The following is a 22,295-nucleotide window of genomic DNA, read 5'->3' as shown; positions in this document are numbered from 1 at the left end:
GACTCCACCTTTGACAATGCTGAATTGAGCACTCTGCCTAGCTGCCTTGGATGCCCACCACTGCCACCAACAACCTCCATGGCAAACAAGTCACGGTCGTGGAACTTTGCTTACTCGAACCATATATGTGCCCGCCTGTTCAACAATCAGACATTTGCAATCAAACCATTATTGTTAACAACTCTTCCATCTTCATTGAAGCCCCCAACTCCACTTATTTTGTTTACTCCACTGCATTTTCTCCCCATATTGTTACTGAAATGTTTCTTGCTTATCATAATTATTATGTTTTAGCTTTGTTAAAGCCTACATTAACCATCAAACCTGTTGGTCCGGTTTCCACCTTAAACCTCATCCTGCAAATGGTCAATGCCTCTGCCCAAGCGCTCTCCAACACCAGCTATGAACACTGTTAAATCTGCAATTCACCGGTTTCGCCGTTTTATAAAAGCATCACAACGTTTAAATCTCCTATCTACACCAATAACTCTAAACTTCTTCTCTGGAAAGTTCAGCCTCAGCGTCATCAACTCACTATTAAGCAAGTTGTAAGCTACGAACTCTGCCGTCTAGCCCATCCTTCTCCTCTCAAGTTATTTTAAATATTATAAATGCCTCTGCTCTAGCCCTCACAGACCCATATTATGATAGTTCTTCAAAATCGTCGTGCTCTATATTTTGCCCTTATGTAAGAGGGGGGAGTCTGTGTAGCCCTTAAGGAACAATGTTGTATTTTCAAAGATAAACCTGGATTAGTTAGGAATAGCGTTCAACACATTGGTGACGGTATAAAAGACTTCCAAAAACATTTCGATGAAAAACAAAGTTGGTAACAGGGTTAGTTTTTCTCTTCTCCTTGGATACATACATTACTGTCTACTATTTTGGGCCCTCTTATTAGCCTCATGCTGCTCTTTTCCTTTGACCCATGGGCTTTCCGCAAACTTACTGCCCTTGTTAAAAACCAAGTAAATGAGACGGCAAAAACCTCTGTTCAAGTTCACTACCAACAGTTAACCCAACGTGACTCCTGTGAAAACTTGGCTATTGTCACCAAGCCGCCCTTCCAGCCACTAAGTTTTCAGGAGATAAAGCGCATAGCTAACAAACGGAGCTCGCTCCGGTACTTGTGCTCTCGGCTGTGGAGATACCTACGACGGGATTAGCAAGGTCCCAGTTAGGACACGGCCCTAAAAGGCTACAAAGCATAATTCGGATCCCTGTGCACACCCACGGCGCTTGTAGCCACCTTTTAAATGCGGCTTTGGCCGTGTCCGACCTGGTCAAACCTTGTAGCCTAAGACACGGTTCTTCCACCCGCTCACGACTTTCCTTCTTTTATTAGAAGAGAAAGGGGGAGATGTTGGGGACTGACTTGTTTGAGGTCATTTTGCTATTCTTTCTGCCATAATCCAGCCTTTCACCTAAAGGCTACATGCAGTCTTGCTGTAAGTTCTTGGGCCAAAGAGAAAGGAAAATGCAGCTGCAAAGTATAATTAATCTTTTAGCCCGGAGGAGAGCAACACAGCCCAGTACCATTCCCAGAAAAGAGGCCTTACTCCCTTAACCATATCCCTGAGTTTACAAGACATTCATTATTGTGTATATGCTACATTGTCTGTTCAAGATCACTGAGGCAAGCACATCTTGCACCACCTCCTGATAATCAAGCAATTAGGAATGCAGCTAGAAGGTCACAAGATGTTTCCATGGATACTGCAAGAAGTATTGCCCACTTGCCTTATTTGGAATAATGAAGTAATTTTCATGCCAAAAGTGTGATTGACATCACCCTTGTACTGCCCCCTTCTCCTTCTCTATATAAGAAGGAGCTGTAGCCAAATAAAGTTGCCCTTGAGCAGTGAGACATTGCCTTGGGTCTTTATTATTAACCTCTCTCAGATTTTTTACAGTGTGGTTGTGCTTCTACCCAGCAAAATAGGAGTGCGGTTGTCTGAGAAGTCTTCCCAGCTAATTCCTGCTGGCCGGGCCCCCCTGGGGGGCTTCAGGACCCCGCACCCAGCAGTGCTCAGGGCTAATTCTTGGCTCTGTACTCAGGAATCACTCCTGGTGGGCTTGGGGAACAAGTAGGGTGCAGGAGATTGAATAACCTGGGTTAGCTGTGTGCAAGACAAGCTCTACCACTGTACTATAGCTCCAGCTCCATGTTGCATTATTTATTTGTTTGTTTGTTTTTGTTTTTGGGTCACACCCCACAACACTCAGGGGTTCCTCCTGGCCCCACACTCAGAAATCGCTCCTGGCAGGTTTGGGGGACCATATGGGATGCCGGGATTTGAACCATCGTCCTTCTCCATGCAAGGCAAACACCTTACCTCCATGCTGTCCCTCCTGCCCCTGTGTAGTGTATTTTCATAAGATTGTTTAATGCCTGTCGTCCCACCTGGAAGATCAAGGTGATTAAGTAGAAAATAAAGAGATTGTGGGAGCGGCGATAAAGACTTTTTGGCAGAGCTGACAGCTGGCTCGATGGTTGCTTTGGAGTTGGCATCAGAACTGTTAAAAGACTCGCTTCACCAACTTTTGTCCCCCAACCTTTGCATCCGTCTGGGTTATTTGCGGTGGAGAATTGTCACTTAGGCTTCCCCCAGGAGGGGGAACGGAAGAATGGGATTTAATCTCCAATTTTGGGAGATATTTCTAAATTCACAAATCACCAACAAGGGGTTCAACATCTCCCAATACCCCTGCATTATTTTTTTAAAGCTAAAGCAAATATCATAATTTTACAAAGCTGGGTAAAATATTATCCATGGATATCTATGACATTTGAAACTTTCTAAAGAACTCTATTGATCACAATTCCTTGTATATTTGTCAGTAAAAAAACTTAAGTGATAAGATTTGAAAGTTTAAAATTATAAAATTTATTTTAAAAGTTTATAATTTTTCTTAAAAAGTTAGAAAACTGAAAAAAGGCAGTCATGTTCGAACCATGTCAGTTCCATAGACTCACTGTATTCTTGAATGAGATGTAAACTGAACTGTGACAGATTATGTCTACACCAGCCCACGATGCACAGAGCTGGACATATCAGTAGGAGAGGTAAGTTAAACCCCCACCTTGTTGAAACCATGCTTGCTGCCTCCATCACCTAGAATCACCTTTTTCCCAATGGCCCACTTCATTACTGACACCCTACAATATACTGCAGGGATGTTCTGATGACACTGCAGGTATGCTGGATGTTGGGCTGATTTCACTAAGGCTCTTTTTGGAGCAAATTCGAGTACTCTCTCCCATATCTTCCTTCTTCTGGGGAAATCCTGGCAGCTATAACCATGCCCACAAACGCAGTCACCATCTTTGAACCAGGACTTCTTCCAAGAGGCCTGGTAGTTGAGTATATGCCTCTGAAATTTGTAGTACCATATCTCTGAATTTCTGGACATCTTCATTTGTTTGATGCTGTAATCTCTATAGGAATACTGCAACTTAACATACTGGACATATAATAAGAGCTTACTAAACCTGCTATTGTATTAATGACTTCATTGGTGATACAGTAATTTTCACATATGAGTTTGTTGCTTTACTTTTCCTTTTTTCTTTCTTTTATTCCTTTCTCTTCCATTTTATTTTTTATTTCCATTTCCCCCCAATAATCACTTTCTGGAAACAAATGTATTATGCTCAGTTATGTCAATTAAATGCTGCATTTTCCTTATAAAGAAAATGTTAGAAAACGATGCTCCTCCAAATACCAATTTTGAAAGCCGAAAATGACCCACTGACTGATTTTTAATGTCCTTCCCTAAATTGATTTAGGCGTTCTCAAGTAACTTACCAGACAGTTTTCATGTGCAGCAATATTCTCTGACTGTGCAATGTATAGGACATCGTCGTACTCATCGACTGTGGGGCACAGTACACATGTTATTTTCATCTTTTCTGCAAATTGAAAGACACCTATAAGCAACAACCCCATGAGAAATAGAAAGTGAAATTTCTTTTTTTTTTAATTTTTTATTTTTAATTATGAGAACAAAGATGCAAAGAAAGAGGACAAGGTAAAGTTACAGTGGAAGGACAATCATCCATAATTCTCAGAAGTCCCCTTGCTGATATCTTAACTTTGAAATTTCAGCCAAAGAACATTAAGATAAATAAGACAGAATCCATGTACAATTAGAAAGTGAAATTTCTTGGTCTTCATAAGTCCTCCAGCCTTACAGTAGAAGAAAGTAGAAAAAGGCACTTTGCATGAGAGTCTCAACTTCCAGGAATAAAAACTAAATTTAGGATCCAAGTAGAAAGACAATTTTTTTTTGGGGGGGGTCACACCCGACGGTGATCAGGGGTTACTCCTGGCTGCACAGAAATAGCTCCTGGCAGGCACGGGGGACCATGTGGGACACCGGGATTCGAACCAATCACCTTTGGTCTTGGATCGGCTGCTTGCAAGGCAAATGCCGCTGTGCTATCTCTCCGGGCCCTGTAGAAAGACAATTTAACAAGTTTTGGGGAAAATGTGATGCCACGTACCGAACCAGAGACTGACATATAATGCACAGTACAATAGAGCAATAGTACAGCAAATAGGGCACTTGCCTTGCAAGTAGCTAACCTGGATTTGAGCCCCTGATCACTAATGGTTCCTGGGCCTGTCAAGAGTGATCCAGAAGCACAGAACCAGAAGTAAAATCTGAGAATTCTGGATGTGGCCCCCAAACAAACAACCAAACAAACAAAAAACCCATCATTACAAAGCAATAAAATATAAAGTATTCAAGAAATAGTGATCTGGTTAACCATGTTTTTTAAAACTAAGTAATTCATACTGTATATTTCTCTTACATATATAAAATTTTAGTTATTAAATAAGCAGGGCAACTCAGATAGAATAGGGTGTTAACACCTGCCTTTGCTATTGAAAAATATTGTAATTTTATTTTATTGATGGGGACCCCTCTCCAAAGTGGTGCTTATTGAAAATTCTCAGCCAACCAAGAATTGGTTATAAAGGCCCTGAATGCAGTGTTGCTTGGGCCTGTGTACCAGGCAGTGTTGAGGGTTTCTGGGACTGCACTTGGTGATTCGATGATGACTGAGGCACCTTGTGTGCCAGGAATCAAGTCATAGGTGCGAGCCAGGCATGTTCCTCACTTCTGTACTAACTCCTAATGATTTTTTGTTGTTTGGTTTGTGAGCTGTGATGGAAGACTAGTGCTTCAAGACCAGGATATTGGAGAGACTAGGATCTGGAAGTAAGCACTGTTGCAGGAAATTAATCCACACACACACTGAAGGGGTTGAAACAGGTTCCGGAATTCTAACATGCAAACCCTCCACTCCTAAGAAGAAGATAGCTCAGTGGAAGAAATTCGGAAACAAAAGAGAGCATTTTCCTGAGACCCAGAATTTTTATTAAGAACCAGGATGGATAATAGAGAGGGACCTGAGGTGGAGAATATGGAGGGACCTAATTAATCCCACAGTGAGCCACAACCAGCAATGCTCAGGGGTTACTATGACTCTGCATTCAGGAATTACCCCTGATAGCACTTGAAGGACTATGGATGATGCAGGGATTAAACCCATTTTGGCTGAAGCAAAACAAGTAGTCTCCCTGCTATACTATTGCTCCAGCACCAAACTCATAAAGCATTTCATATTCTGTATTTGAAACCAAATTTTATTTAACCTTTAACGATAACTGTTTAATTTTGGGGTGTTTGGGCCACACTTGGCAGTGCTTCATGAGTATTCTCAGCTGCGGGGGTTGGGGTGTTAGTGGACATGAAACACAGTGGGTCTCCCATTTGCAAAGAACGTGCTTAGCCCAGTCACTGAGCTTTATCTCTCAGTGTCCCTAATGATGGATGCTTTACATTTAGAAGTGATTAATGACTTATGCACTTTACATTTTTTTGTTCAACATTTAAGAACTGGCCCAGATTGAGGGCTCAATGGCTTAGGCCTTGTCCAGTTCAGTGCCACACATTCAAACCTAGATGTCTCTGGCCCTAACGCTCCCCCTTGCTCCTCCCTCCCAGGAAGGTGCTGCTTCCAACAGCCCAGCTCTTATCCTTTTAACATTTAAAAATCAATATGAACATTGATAATTTATTCTTTGCACCAGGTCTTTCAAACCCATTATATCATTTCTCAGTTGGACAAGCCATATTATTTTTTGTTTGGGGCCACATCCTCTGGGACTCAGAGCTTATTCCTGGCTCTGGGCTCAGGATTATTCCTGGTAGAGCTTGATTGTGTGCAAGGCAATTGCCTTACATATTGTACTGTCTCTTGGGCATTTTTTTTTTGTTTTTGGGCCACACCCTGTGATGCTCAGGGGTTACTCCTGACTATGCGCTCAGAAATCGCTCCTGGCTTGGGGGACCACATGGGACACCGGGATTCAAAACACCATCCTTCTGCATGCAGGGCAAATGCCCTACCACCGTGCTATCTCTCTGGCCCCAATAAACCTCATTTTAATTACTCTCTAGAGATATGTAGCAAATGATGATTTACCGCAAAAACAGCACTGATGAGGATATAAAAAATATGTACCAGAATTTTGGGGATGTAGGTGGTGACACAGTGCCATGCCTTGCATGCCAAAGAAAAATCAGACAAAACAGAATTCTTGGGCTGGAGTGATAGACAAGTGATAGGGTATTTGCCTTGTATGCAGCTGATCTAGGACCTATCTGGGTTTGATTCCAGGCAATCCAAATGGTTCCCTGAGCCTGCCAGGAGTGATTTCTGAGCACAGAGCCAGGAGGAACCCCTGAGCACTGCTGGGTATGGTCCTCCCAAAACAAAAAACCAAAAAATTAGAATTGTTGACTATAAGAACCTTATTAATTCAACAAGAAGACCAAATAGAAATTAGAAATTATCAGAATAAAGGTCAAAAGTATAAAACAGTTGAGTAGAAACATAATTGTGTTAAGGGTACAGAGGAAGAAGAACTTTATGTGAAGGAGGGAAGCCAGGACTAGAAGTAGCCATGTGGGAAAAAAACCAGCAGGTATTACTAGGGAACAGAAAATCAATTAAAAAGAAAAGTGCATATGAAGTAACCTCGGAATGAATCTGAGAAACATGATAAATGCTGTCAGGAAGAAACTTGGTAAATAGGAAGAAATAGCAGACAAAAATGTAATCTTAATACCTGGAGATAATAAGGTGCTCCCGGAGAGGAAGGCAGGGCTGGATCTAATATGTTAAATTTACCCCAGATAAGTTTTATGTTTAACATTCATTCAACTAAAATCCTCAGGAGTTTAAGAACATGGGAAAATATTATCTGGAAGAATAAATGGGCATGAGCAGTGAAGAAAAATGAGAGAAAAAACCAAATAGGTTATAAAAGTTCAGTAAGGACAGGCGATTAGATGATCATATTGAAGGAAAGAACACTAAAACAGCAACAGTCCCAGAGGACACATTTGATCATCTCCCAACTATACCAAAATCAGAATAGAAGATTTTAGCTTTGATTGGGCCATGTCTTGAAGAAGATATAAGACCTGGGAGTTTGTGAGGGTAGCTATCCTCTGTCCTATTATTAGGAAAATAGGTTCAAAGTAAGGAAAAACTATGCAAACAAGCTGAGAGATGGACAGAGAGTGCTGCTGAAATTTATGATTTCCAGATCCTAGTTCTTGATGCCTTCTGAAATACATTCATTATCTTAGAACTTGTGCACCTGGTCTCCTTACTTTCCAGTAAAAAGTATCCCTTGTGCTTTCTTAGATGAAGTTCTTTTTGTACTAGTTGGAGACAATGAATTTCAACACATGTGCATGACTTGGTCTGTAAGCACTCATGTATGAGGAAGTAGTAAGGGAGTGAGAGAGACTGTAGAAGTTGAACTGCCCTGCCCTTACTGTCTCACCTGATTCATCCTGATTCTTATCTCCCCGCTTAGCTTTCCCTATCAGAATCCTACTTCACACTTCACATTGTTGCCAGAATGATCTATCCAAAATGTCTATCTGTCCACATTTTCTCCTGCTAAAAAGACCTTTCTCATCACCTACAGAAGGAAGTTACACTCTTGGGGCCTAGTAATATATAGCAGATAGAGCATTTGCTTTGCTAGTGGTCAGCCTAGGTTTGATTCCCAGCATCCAAGCATGGCCAGGAGTAATTCCTAAAGGCAGAGCTAGAAATAACCCAGGTATTAGTGGGTGTGGCCCCCAAAGACAAAAAAGGAAGTGACACACTTTTACAAGCACATACTTTTCTTTAAAAAAAAAAAAAAGCTTCATGTTATGTACTGTTCCAGAAATAACAGAGGACTCCCATGAGACTTACACAGTAGGAGTAATTAGATGCCAGGTTTTTTTTGTTTTGTTTTGTTTTTCAGGTAGTGCTAAGTGCTATAAAAAAAAAAGGCTAGAGAGGGGCCCGGAGAGATAGCACAGCGGCGTTTGCCTTGCAAGCAGCAGATCCAGAAATCCCGGTGTCCCATATGGTCCCCCGTGCCTGCCAGGAGCTATTTCTGAGCAGACAGCCAGGAATAAGCCCTGAGCACCGCCGGGTGTGGCCCAAAAACCAAAAAAAAAAAAAAAAAAAAAAAAAAGCTAGAGAGATAGTAAAGTGGGTAAAGCACTTGCCTTGCATGCAGGTAATCCTGGATTCCATCCCCAGCACCAATATAGTCCCCAGATCCTACCAGGAGTGACCCTTGAGTGCAGTAAGCACTAAGTATAGCCAGGTGTGGCTCAAAACCAAATCAAACCAAAACCAAAAATGATAGGGACAGGCAATATTGTGGCCCTGGAGAATACAACTGATTGAATATGGTGGGGATTGAATATGGTGGGGAAGTGAACATAGAAAAAGATTAGAGAAAGAGACAAGCTCGAGAACTCAAGAGGGCCCACAAAGTGAGAAATGTCAGTCTTAAAGAATGGCAGGCAGTTCAGAATCATATGAGGACTTAAGTAAATTCTGAGCGTAATGAGAGGCTTCTGGAAAGGAGAATCACATTCTCTATTTGCTTTTTCTGGGCAGATCTAGGATCTAGGATGTGAGCCTAGATCAGAAATGGGAGAAAACAATCCAGGTGGGAAATTACTGTAGGGGCAGGGCTGGATGAGAAAGTGAGATAGGTCTCGCTTCAGGTACATTTCATGACAAAATTAAGTGTTCTATTTTTTTTTCCAATTTACCTTTTATTAAACAAAATTATTTTGGATGGGTACAATACTTGGTTCTGCTTAGGGCTTTGAGCTTGCGGATCACTCTTTGCTTGGGCCATTTATGGTGCAGAGAATCCAAATCTGATTCGGGTCTGCCTTGCGCGAAGGCCGCTGCACTATCGCCCTGGTCCCAGGAACGAAGTCGTCGTGTCCTGGGGAACCGTCCAAAGGGCTTTTAGGGAGTGGACTCCCAAGGCTCCTCCTAAGGGCCCGAGCAAGGCCATCGGCGACGCCCACCCTCGTGTCATTATGAGCAGAGACCAGGCCCGCCTCTCCCGGGGGAGCCCTGGCCGATCCCAGCGCGGAGCCAGGCGGGATGGCGTCCCAGGACCGGACAGGCGAACTCCGCGGGCTCTGCCGGAGCCCAGCAACCGGGTCTCCGCTCTCCCCGACAGCGCGACCCCCACCCGCCACCCCGCGCCAGATCCTCACCTGTGGGGTGCGATATCTGGACCCCCTCGGGCGGCGACGCCAGGTCCCCCATGGCCACACGCTCTCAAGTCTTCCGAAACTGAGCTCAGTTTCGCTTTCCCGAAAGCGGAGGAGCGGCCCGCTGGGATCGCAGAGGCGGGCAGGGCCTGGGTGGGATTCCCTTGAAACCTGCGGGGCTCCCCCAGAAGGGGCATCGATTTGAATTTTCTTTGAGCGGGGTTGAGGACATTTGGGGGCCCTGGGCTCTCAGAAGTTACTTTTGATGGTGCCTGACAGAACCAGATCCCCGCGTGCAAAACGGAAGCTTTGACCCCTGCACTCTTTCCAGCTGTCTCTCCTGTTTTTAGGTTTTTCCCTCTCCTCCCCTCTGCAGTTCCCCCCCCCCCCCACGCGCCCTACCCTGCCCCTGGTGTTCCTTTTTGATACGAAGAGACCCCATTGGAGAAAGGATTGGTGTTGAGAATGTGCTCACAGGGTGTTGGCCAAATAGGTGGTGCCGTAAGTGGATGCAGAATTAACGAACAGTAGTAAGAGTTGCTTGTCAAAGATCTTTATTTAGCACCCATGGGGTACATTGCACCATACAAGAGGGTTTTCAGTGCATAGAACACATGTACACGAAGATAATATAGATGCATCTAGTTAAATTACAGTTCCAAAAAGTATTATTTACTGAGGAATTAAAGGGAATCTTAACAAGGCTTTGTGATTTGAGGTTTTAAAGAGGACAAAGGAGAAAATATATAATGTATGGCTAGTCAAATTTTTGCCTAGAGGGAACCTGCCTGAGCAAAATAAAGGTCTAAAAAGACTGAACCAGAAACTAAACAGTTTGCTGCTTCCTGGTGGAACAGTTGAAAAGAGTGGGGGGATGCATTCAATTTATAATCTCAGATTTTTATTTGTTTTGGTTTTTGGGCCCACACTCCGCACAGAGGCAGTCTAACTCCTGGCAGAACTGTGGGGATTCTATGCAATGCTGGGAATGGGATCCAGTGACACTAAGATGAGTGAGCAAAGCCTATAACACGATACACAAAGACCCAAGGAAACATACATACAGGGAAAACAAGCCATGCAGGTCCCCAGATATGCAGGAATCACATACGAATAGATCTATAATATTTTAAAGTATTTTTTAAATATATTTTTAAAAGTTTTTTCTAAGTATTTAATTAATTCTTAATGGTATTTTTAAAGATTGAGGTACTGCAACCATGAACTAAATCATATTGAAACAGAAGTAATTTTATTTATAATAGTAATTAAGCTATCCTTAACTGCTTTTTGTGAGAAGTTCATATCCTAAATTATAGATATGAAAGAAAGCATGTAGAAATGAACTCTAGAAATTAAAATTTTCAAGAACAAAACAAAACACAGTAGACAACTTGTAAGATTAAAGTTAAAAAATCTGAAAGCAGAGTAAGAAGACAGAGCTAAATCAAGAGAAAGAAAAATGAGAAAACCAAACTCAGAGGACTAGCTAGTAGGCATCCCAGAGAGAACAGATAAAGAATCTTTAGAGAATTCGTTCAAGTAAGTTTTCCTGAACAGACAAAATTTTCCTTTTTTGGTTAGGGGTGGGAGGCTGTTAGGACAGACTCATTGGTGGCCAGGGGCTATGCCTGGCTTTGCACAGGAATGACCTGCCTCTACCAGTGCACAGGGCACTGTTTATGGTGCCTGAAATTTGAATCAAGGTGTGCAAGGAAAGAATCTTAACCTTGACCTGCGTACTAGAGCTCCTGGATAAGATTTTTTATTTTGAAATATCCTGCCAAACACTTGGTATGAGGAAAAATAGAACTTCCAGAAACAAAACATTGGAACAAAATAATGTTACGAGAGAAAAGTGATCACATATTCAAAAAATAACAGAATCACATCTGACTTTGACTGACCCTGAAAGCTAGACATTGATAATATCATTACATTCCACAACAGCTAGCATATGTCTTTAAAAAAAAAAAAATAAGAAGAAGGGGCCGGCAAGGTGGCGCTAGAGGTAAGGTGTCTGTCTTGCAAGTGCTAGCCAAGGAAGGACAGCTAGCCAAGGAAGGACCGCGGTTCGATCCCCTGGCGTCCCATATGGTCCCTCCAAGACAGGGCCAATTTCTGAGCGCTTAGCCAGGAGTAACCCCTGAGCATCAAACGGGTGTGGCCCGAAAAACAAAAAAAAACAAAAACAAAAACAAAAAAATAAGAGGAGCTGGAGCCCCTCTTTTGTAGAAATTCTGATATCTTCATATACTTCGATGCACTATTCATAGGTTTATCATCTTGCATCAGTATACTTGAGAGTACCTTTATGGCTCTTGCATCATTATCTTGGTTTAAACCCTTTGATTTCCTTTTTCCTTTGTTTATTCTCAACATTTTGGTAAAGCATATCCTTCAGTAGGGTTGGAAAAGGAAAGACAAAGTATTTTGAAACTGTTCATGTTAAAAATGCTGTTTTGCTCTTCTACTTGATTGATTACTGAGTCTCTTCTTTTATTTGGGGGGGCACACCCAGTGATGCTCAGGTGTTACTCCTGGCTATTCGCTCAGAAATTGCTCCTGGCTTGGGGGACCATATGGGATGCCTGTTGGGGGGTATCCGTGGACAGTCCTAGCTCAGCCGCATGTAAGACATATGCCCTACTGCTGTGCTATCACTCCAGCTTCTACAAAAAGTATTTTAGGGGCCAGAGAGATAGCACAGCGGTGTTTGCCTTGCAAGCAGCCGATCCAGGAACTAAGGTGGTTGGTTTGAATTTCAGCGTCCCATATAGTCCCCTGTGCCTGCCAGGAGCTATTTCTGAGCCGATAGCCAGGAGTAACCCCTGAGCACAGCCGGATGTGGTCCCCCCCCAATCAAGCATCACTTTAATGTTTTAATTTACTCAACTTTATTTTGTTTTTTGTTGTTTTTTTTTTGGGGGGTCACACCCGGCAGCGCTCAGGGGTTACTCCTGGCTCCATGCTCAGAAATCGCTCCTGGCAGGCTCAGGGGACCATATGGGATGCTGGGGTTCAAACCGCTGACCTTCTGCATGAAAGGCAAATGCCTTACCTCCATGCTATCTCTCCGGCCCCGATTAAGCCACTCAACTTTAAATTCCAACATTTTACTGCCAATTAATGGACTTCTGAACTTGCCTAATATGTCCAGCAGTTGGTGAATTGTACTTTTTGCTTCTTTTCTTAACTTCTTTGATTTGTAGCAAACTGGAAATAAAATAATTTCAATTTTCATCTCTTTTAACAAATTTAAGAAGTTAAACATGGAGCCAAAGAGACAGTACAAGGATTAAAGAATTTGGTTCATATGAGGCCAATTGGGGTTTAATAACTGGCACTTTGGGAAGCAATCCCAGAGCACAGCAATCTGAGCACCACAGGGTGTGGTCCATTATTTTTATTTTGTTTAGTTTTGGGGCCACACCTAGTGGCACTTGGGTTACTCCTGGATCTGCACTCAGAAATTACTCCTGGGATACTGGGGATCAATTCCTGGTCGGCCTTATGCAAGACAAGTGTTCTAACTATTGTGCTATCACTGTGGTCCTTGGATGTGGTCTAATCGTTAAGAAAAAAAAATTTTTTTTTTGGGGTCACACGTGGCAGCGCTCAGGAGTTACTCCTGGCTCTATGCTCAGAAATAGCTCCTGGCAGGCACGGGGGACCATATGGGACACCGGGATTTGAACCAACCACCTTTGGTCCTGGATTGGCTGTTTGCAAGGCAAACGCCACTGTGCTATCTCTCCGGGCCCAAGAAAAATTTTACAATTTGTTTTACACTTAAATTTTTGTTAGAAACAATCTAGAGTGATGTCCGAGGGAGGAAGAGAGGGAGGGATGAAAGGGGGAGAGAGAGAGAGGGAGAGAGAGAGGGGGGGGAGAGAGAGAGGGAGGGAGGAAGGGAAGGAGAAAGAAAGAGCGAGAAAGAGAGAGGGAGGGAGGGAAGGAGAGAGGGAGAGAGAAAGAGAGAGAGGGAGGGAGGAAGGGAAGGAGAGAGAAAGAGAGAGATAGGTGTCCCCTTACCACTGATGATCAGAGCTAGAGGAGAATTCAAGAAATAAAAAAATACAGAAAAATAAGACATAGTAGATGACGACTTAGAAGATTTAAGAGCGTTTCCCAACCCCCAATTTCAGTCAAATGATTAGATATGCTTTTACTGAGCCAGATGGAGCTCCAAGTAGTATTACTGGGTAGTAACATTATATAGTTGTTTATTACATATTCTTCATGTTTGTTATCTTATGGCTCATAATGGTATATTATTTATCAGGAATCAACAAATAGTTTTGTATTTGAGGTATGAAAGTTGATCCTTTCAGGGCAAGAACTCAAAGATAATAAATACAAAAGCAATTAAGAATAGTTGAATTTGGGGCTGGAGTGAGTGGGGCACTTGCCTTGAACACAGTAGTCAGCCCCATTCAATGCCCAGCACCCCATAAGATCCCCTGAGCCCTGACAGGAGTGATTCCCGAGTGCAGAGCCAGGAGTAAACCCTGAGCATGGCCAGATGTGGCTCCCCCACTCCTTCCGAAAAAGGGGTAGTTGAATTCTAGCTCCTTATAATTTACAAACAAGTTACAAATTGTACAGTGGTATTTTATATAAAATATACACTTTATCTTATTCATGTGAAGTGAAACAACAGTAAGAATAAAGAAATATTCTAAATATGTGAAAGTCCTTGTATTTCTGAGTCACAGATGAAATCCCCAAACACGGAAAACAGAGGAATTCTTATCAGAACAAAAATGAATTCCATTATTTGAGGGTCCTTTTATATGTTTCAATTTTCAGCTTGACAAGCTCATTTCATGAAAAAGCAGTGATGATGTCTTTTATAGTATTTTTTTTCTACACTTATTAAACCCACATTGGCAGAGAATTTCTTTCTCAGGCATAGTCCCAGTTTTATAACCATAATCCCATGTTAATTCTGTTCTTGCTTTCACATACCTAGAAAGTAGAAATTTAAAAACAATTAAAAACTTTTTAAATGATGTAAAGATACCTTTATAAATATAAAGTATCTTATAGCTACATGACAAATCAAACTGGATTATTATTAATTTTCATAAAAATATCAACCACCCTAAAATGATTATTCTTATTCCCTGACACCATTGATTAATGGTGATCTTTTAGTAAAAATAATCATTGAGTTTTATTTCAAATCTACTATAATATCCTAGAAAGAAGAAATGTGTCAGTATCCACAAAGAACAAAGTATTATTTGCAAACTGTAGAACCTGGTGACATGAGGAATCTGCACTGTGGTAGTCGGGGGGAGAGGGCAGTTTTGACTTAAGATGTGCATTTGAAGGCATTTAACCCCTGAATTGAACTAGGTGAGTTTTGTCATCTTTAATCCTTTCAGAAATTAATACTAAGAGAAAATTATAGGTAAAAATGTATCTATTTACAATATTTTTTTTAACTAGCAACAGTTTAGGAAAATCAAATATTTTACTGGAAACAGATAGTAAGGCTGTTTAACAGTACTTGGTAGCTTTTTATATTTTTTACTGTTTATTTTTAAAGTCACGATTTTAAAATTAAATCATAAAAACTTCAAACCTGTTAGTGAAGAATGCCATCAATGGAAATTTTCTGTCATGTGTTTCTACAAAAACATTTTGCACCAAAAGATTTGGACAACAACTATGCTGTTAAAACAAACACAGAGATTAGACACTGAATAAAATTTTGATGCCTTATTCTTTTATGCATTAAAAATACCATTGTTTCAAAACATATAATTTATTTTTGTTTCTTTACTTTTGGGACTTATCTGTAAAATTATATCTCATATAAGAATTTTATTAATACCACAAACCATCCAGAATAGCACAGTTTTGATCTTTTGTTTGCCTGTTTGTTTTTTGGATCACACCCAGTGGCGCTCAGGGGTTACTCCTGGTTCTGCACTCAGAAGTCGCTCCTGGCAGATTCAGGGGACCATAAGGGATGCCGGGATTCAAACCTGAGTTCGTCCTGTGTTGCTGCATGCAAGGCTAATGCCTTACTGCTGTGCTATCGTTCCGCCCCCTGATCTATTATTTTTTGTTTGTTTTTGTTTTTGGGTCACACCCGGCAGCACTCAGGGGTTACTCCTGGCTCTACGCTTAGAAATTGCTTCTGGCAGTCTTGGGGGACCATATGGGATGCCGGGATTCGAACCACTGTCCTACATGCAAGGCAAATGCCTTACCTCCATGCTATCTCTCCAGCTCCCTCAAGACATCTTTAATGACTTTTGCCTTGCTTGGTAGTCAAAATGGCAGTTGGGGGGCAGAGGAATGTAGGAAATTCTATTTTCTATTAGTCAAATATCCAAACTAATCAATAGAAAATAATTAGATACATTTAGTAGGAAAAAAAACTTGTGATTTTTATTTTACATTTTTTGGGGCCACACCTGTGACACTCAGGAGTTACTCCTGGCTATGTGCTCAGAAATCACTCCTGGCTTGGGGGACCATATGGGACGCTGGGGGATCAAACTGAGGTCTGTCCTAGGCTAGCGCGTGCAAGGGAGACGCCTTACCACTTGCGCCACTGCTTCGGCCCCTCTGATTTTAAAGGTATTTTGATTTTTCTCTTCTGAGGTCAGCTGAATAATATATAAGAGAAACAATACTACATTCTCAAAACATTGAAAAGATCATATTTAAGGACGGAGGGACTGGAGAGATAGTAGCTGGTTAGGTGGGAGGATGCTGGCCCTGCAAACAGCCAACCCAAGCTCTATCTCATATGGTCCCATATGTTACCTTGTCATTGCAAGGAGTGATGCCTCACCCCAAACACAGTTGGATGTACCCTTAGTGGCCCCCTAGGCACTGCCTGTGTATCTTTAGTAGCTCCCAACACCGCTGTATTGACAGCTGGAATATATTGAACCATCTGTCTGGTTGGCAGAGTAATACTGGTCCTCTGAACACTTAAGAGGCCTCTAATTAAAAAATAGGTGAGAGAAAAAAAGATTCAAAAAAGAAAGTAATTCAGGGGGCCAGAGAGATAGCATGGAGGTAAGGCGTTTGCCTTTCATGCAGAAGGATGGTGGTTCGAATCCCGGCATCCCATATGGTCCCCCGAGCCTTTCAGGGGTGATTTCTAAGCATAGAGCCAGGAGTAACCCCTGAGCGCTGCCAGGTGTGACCCAACAAACCAAAAAAAAAAAAGTAATTCTGTGTACCATCACAATTTTTGAAATTTCGAAAATAATCTTTCAACAAAATTAAATTATTGTATCTCATTTCTAATAGTTTTCTTCATAAAAATGTTTACTAGTACTAATATGTGCTATTAGTACTTAGTATTGCTTAGCAATCTAATTTAACCAATATAAAATTCTATTAAATAATTACTATTATCATTTCCAGAGATGAAAAATAAAGAATAGATTACAAATAACCTAAGTCATATAAGTCATGTAACACAGGTTATGTAAATTCAGGACTAGCATTGAAACCAATGTGGTCTGGATTTAGTTTCTGTTAATCATGTTCCTCATGATTATCTTAAGAAGCAAAGAAAAAATGTTTAGAAATGTAAATCTTCTGTTGATAGGGCTGTGTTGAGAAAGGAACTCTCCTCCACTGCTGGTGGAAATACTGCCTGATCTAACCCCTATGGAAAACAGTATGGAGGGTTCACACTAAACTCAAAATTGAGCTGCCATATGACCCAGCAATCCCCCTTATATGAGTATCTATCCCCAGGATAGAAACATATTCATCCAAAGGAATGTATGCACACAGCTTTCATTACAGCACTTGGTACAATAGCTAGGACTTGGAATCAACCTAGATGTCCAATAACAGATGAGTGGATCATGAAGATGTGGTAAGTATATACAATGGATTACTACATAGCTGTAATTAATGATGCAATCATGCAAATTGCAGTAACATGGATGGAACTAGAAGATGTTATGTTAAATGAAGTAAACCAGAAGAAGGATACAGAATGATATCACTTATATATGGCATTTAGAATAATTGCACAAAGAAACACAATCGTCTAAATGGTAATTATCTCAAACACAATTGGTCTCAGAGTATAGCAAGGACAAGGAAAAAAACTGAGTGGAAAAAAAGAAACACAAAAGCTTATCTTCTCTTCTATACTTCAGAGACCTGCAGTAATGGATACAGCTGATTAGATTGAGGTGTTCAATCAACTGCTCTTTATAGATGTCTATAATAATGTTCTAATGCTTTCATCCACAGAAACAGGTGCAGAATGAGTTTGGAAGCCATCAACTTCCACTACAATGCTCACTATAAGAATTAGTTTTAGGGGCCGGGAAGGTGGCGCTAGAGATAAGGTGTCTGCCTTGTAAGCGCTACCAAGGAACGGACCGCGGTTCGATCCCCCGGCGTCCCATATGGTCCCCCCAAGCCAGGGGCGATTTCTGAGCACATAGCCAGGAGTAACCCCTGAGCATCAAACGGGTGTGGCCCAAAAACCAAAAAAAAAAAAAAAAAAAAAAAAAAAAAAAAAAAAAAAAAAGAATTAGTTTTAGTGTCTTAATTTTAATATGTGTATAGTAACTTTTAATATTTTTGTTCACAGTGGTTCTTGGAGATATAGTTTGGTTGCCATAATTTCACATTACAGTACTATAATAGACACCAAATATATTAAGATTTTTTTTTTTTTTTTTTTTTGGTTTTTGGGTCACACCCAGCAGTGCTCAGGGGTTATTCCTGGCTGTCTGCTCAGAAATAGCTCCTGGCAGGCACGGGGGACCATATGGGACACCGGGATTCGAACCAACCACCTTTGGTCTTGGATCGGCTGCTTGCAAGGCAAATGCCGCTGTGCTATCTCTCCGGGCCCTTCATATATTTCTTTAGATGTATTTCCTTAATAGGTATAATTATTTTTTCTTTCTTTTTGTTTAATTAAAGTTTTGGGGGCTTCCAACCCATCCTCTGTTCCCAAGAGTTCCTCTCTGTTCCAAGGCTTCTGTTGTTGTCATTATAATCACTCCTGGCCATCCATTTAATCATCCTATGTTCATTGTAATCATTTGTGGTGGTTGTTTTAATCACTTCTGTCATTTTAGTCACTCCACGTCATTTTAATCAATGCCACACATGTACATGGAATGCCGGGATTGGTCCCCCATTGGCAGCTTGCTAAGCAAATGCCCTACTGCTGTGGTATTGCTCCGGCTCCAATAGGTATAATTCTTTATTATGTATTTTCTTATGTGATGCAGTTTTCCCTATCCTTTTTTTGGATTTGTTTAGTAGGAAATTCTAGTAGATAAGTTTCTCTTGGGTTCTGAGTTCATGTTAGAACTATGTTATAGAGATACTTAAAAGTAAGTACTTTTACCACCATATATGCCAGTAGTATCAAGTGGCATTGATCCTTTCTGTAGAGGTACATTAAAACAGGGAACTTTTATGTATAGAAAGTTCTTATCTAATATGGACAGGCACTCCTAAATTTTATATTGCAGGGGACCTTTTACCCTGAACATTAGTTATAGTGACTTGACTTAGACTTCAGTCGATCGGACATCAGCCACTCAACCCTGAATCTTGAATTCCATCTTTGGAACCAGCATGGTTTTCTGCACCAACACCAGGAATTGAACTTCTACTGTGAAGGCCCTAATGCTGCCCAGGCACTGACTTGTTCCAGAGTGGGTTCATATGATACTCTGATGACTTACTTGGAAACAGCAATTAACTTGCTTTCAGGGCAGGTTTCCCTGCCATGCCACCAAACAGTGAGATGAAACCACTCCATAACACCCTAACTTCGATATAGGATCTGTGCAAAAAACAAGATCTTTAATTAAAAAAGCCTGATGTGACAACTGTGATTGAGAACTTTTCCTGGTATCATGAAAAAAGACTTCGGTGTTAGACAACTTAGTATGCCCGGATGCTGTAGTTGGTTTTAGGGCAGGATGCTTCATGGATAGGGGCACCCTGTTGTTAGGCCAAAGGTTTTTCCATTCTATTTTCCCCAACTTTCATTGCACTTGCTTATGTAAAAACATTGCCATCTCCCCTTTTTTATCTTATAGACAAGAGCTGCTGCCTTTTTCACAGAACCTTGGGGGATGGATTACTTTGTTTTATCATATATTTCTGCATTTTTCTATAAAATTAAGAAGAAATAGCACAGCAGTAGGGCGTTTGCCTTGCACACAGCCAATCTAGGAGAAATGGTGGTTCAAATCCAGGCATCCCATATTTTCCCTTGTGCCTGCCAAGAGCGATTTCTGAGCACAGAACCAGGAATGACCCGAGTGCCACCGGATATGACCCAAAAATCAAAAATAAATAAATCAATAAAGATAAAACAATAAATAAAAAGAAGAAAAGAAAAAGAAAAAAGAAAGGACTGGGGCCAGGGACCAAGTGGTCTCAGGTACACTGGTAGAGAAAAAAAAAAGGACAGAGCTAAATATCCAAGCCAAAGTCAACAACAATAGAATCAAGAGATCCAAACTATAACAATCTAAACTTAAAATGGGCCTGTTATACTGGCAGGCCAGACAGCAAAGGGTACAGACAGGATGCATTCTTTGTGTGTGTGTGTGTGTGTGTGTGTTTTGGGTCACACCCGGCAGTACTCAGGGATTATTCCTGGCTCCAAGCTCAGAAATTGCTCCTGGCAGACACGGGGGACCATATGGGATGCCGGGATTTGAACCAATGACCTCCTGCATGAAAGGCAAACGCCTTACCTCCATGCTATCTCTCCAGCCCCAGGATGCATTCTTGGTAATATTGGTGAAGTTGGTCGACAATGGTGATGGGAATGGCCCTGATTCATAGTATATCTGAAATCCAACTATGAAGAAATTTGTAAATCACAATGGTTTCAATTAAAAAAAAAGTATAAAAACATTAAAAAAAAAAAGAATGTTAATCTGGGGGCTAGAGAAACAGTTGCTTTGCCTTGCACACAGTTGACCCAGGTTAAACTGCTGGCATCCCATATGTTCTCCCAAATCACTTCTAGGAGTGATTTCTGATGCAGAGCAAAGAGTAACCATAACCTCTTAGCATTGCCAGATATGGTTCAAAAACAAAACAAAACAAACAAACAAAATGAATCTCAGCCCATATACTCACATTAAGAAAGCGGCCCACATTTCCTTCTCTTGAGGCATCCAATATAAACACATCCTTGTTATTAAACATTTTTAGGGAATCAATATTCTCAGTTTCATCTAATAACTCTTCATCACACAAGTCCTGTTGATTCTGACAAGCTGGAGATCGTTTCTCTTGGAGCTTTTCTATTTGAACATCAACTTTTGTAATAATATTCTTATTATCCAATTCTTGATTATTACATCTGAACCTTGGTGGACTTTCTTTTCTACATTTGGTTATATCTATCACATCTGATTCAATCACTAGAATGTCTTCAGAATCTTCAACTTCTTCTGAGCATGCATCTTCTAATAAACATTTTAGAAGAAAATATCAGGAAATACACATGGCTGAGCAATAACACTAGAGCAACACTAATTAAATGCTAATTACTGCAATTATTGCTAGTTTTTTATAAAGTGTTATAATCTCCAATTTCATGAGACTGAGATGTTAATAGCAATATGATCGGTAAATTGTGTTCAAACTCAAGAATCTATCCCAAATTCTTCCCCTTTTGTGTATTAAGTATTTTTTAATGAATCTACATATCACTTCCTCCTATTTTTATTATATTTTTTTCTTTTATTTACTTTTCTTTTTATATATATTTTTTCTTATTACTAATTTTTAATAACCTTAATTCTACAGTCTGAGCATTAAGAACAGAATCTCTTAACCAAAGTACAGCATCTGGTGGCCACATGCCAATTGACTGTGGCAGATCTGCGAGATAGCACTTGATAGCCTGAGGTGGTATTGCAATAATTTCTTGTAGAAATCGAGGGGGAATTTCCTGGAGCTCAGACACTTTTACAGATGTTATAGTGCCAGAGTCGAGGAATTGAACATTCAGAGCCCGACTGCTGTGAACATTTGTGATCCCCAGCACAGAACCAGACATCATATGAGAGAGCTGGGCAGCATAAGGGACAATGGAATTACTGCCTGGTTCCTCATAAAACTGCTATTGGCAGTGATTTACAGTTTTCCTTTGGGTCTGGCTTGTAAACTGACATATTAAAATGTTAGTGTGGAGAGGTTAGTGTAGAGAGGCCTCATGATTCACCCTGGCTCCGACACCATCAGTTCAACATGGAAGAAGAGGATAAGACATTTATTCATTTATTTATTTTGGGATGCTGGAGATTGAACTTGGGTTAACAGCATGCGAGGAAAGTGCCTTGCCTACTGTACTATCATGCTGGCCCCTATTATACTTTTAATCTCTTCTCATATATCAAGTTATTGGTTTTCAACTCTGAATTCTATATTTGAGTATATTTTAAACAGCTACAATAGAGTGGGTATGTAGGAAGCTCTCTAGAAACATGAAGGACCTAAAGAAAATAAATGCCTGAGATGATCCTGTTATGTGCCACAAGCCTCAAATAGCATATGACTTCCAATAATAACAGATACCTGACATAATTATACTTACAAACAATATATCATAAAGTAACTGAATGCTTGAGTGTTTTTATTATCCAAATAATGGAAATATGTGAGGATATTCAAAACAATGAATCTCC

General features: G+C 40.8%; 2 protein-coding genes across 2 annotated transcripts in view; both read right to left on the bottom strand.

Moving 5' to 3' along the window:
• PHF11 (PHD finger protein 11) overlaps window positions 1-3,950 on the bottom strand; it is a 41,710-nt gene extending 37,760 nt beyond the window's left edge. Inside the window, 1 exon segment of the mRNA XM_049778479.1 lies at window positions 3,810-3,950. Within this exon segment, the coding sequence (XP_049634436.1) occupies window positions 3,810-3,950 (141 nt within the window).
• Window positions 3,951-13,867: 9,917 nt separating this feature from the next.
• The window catches only part of SETDB2 (SET domain bifurcated histone lysine methyltransferase 2), a 30,137-nt gene continuing 21,709 nt past the window's right edge, over window positions 13,868-22,295 (bottom strand). Inside the window, exons 9-11 of the mRNA XM_049778785.1 lie at window positions 20,740-21,071; window positions 15,206-15,294; window positions 13,868-14,583 (exon numbers count right to left, since the gene is read on the bottom strand). Coding sequence (XP_049634742.1) covers window positions 14,466-14,583; window positions 15,206-15,294; window positions 20,740-21,071 — 539 coding nt within the window. The 3' untranslated portion in view covers window positions 13,868-14,465. The remainder of the gene's footprint in view (window positions 14,584-15,205; window positions 15,295-20,739; window positions 21,072-22,295) is intronic.

Source organism: Suncus etruscus, chromosome 8, assembly GCF_024139225.1.
Source record: "Suncus etruscus isolate mSunEtr1 chromosome 8, mSunEtr1.pri.cur, whole genome shotgun sequence".
Taxonomy (NCBI): Eukaryota; Metazoa; Chordata; class Mammalia; order Eulipotyphla; family Soricidae; genus Suncus; species Suncus etruscus.
This window is presented reverse-complemented; position numbering and strand designations above follow the sequence as displayed.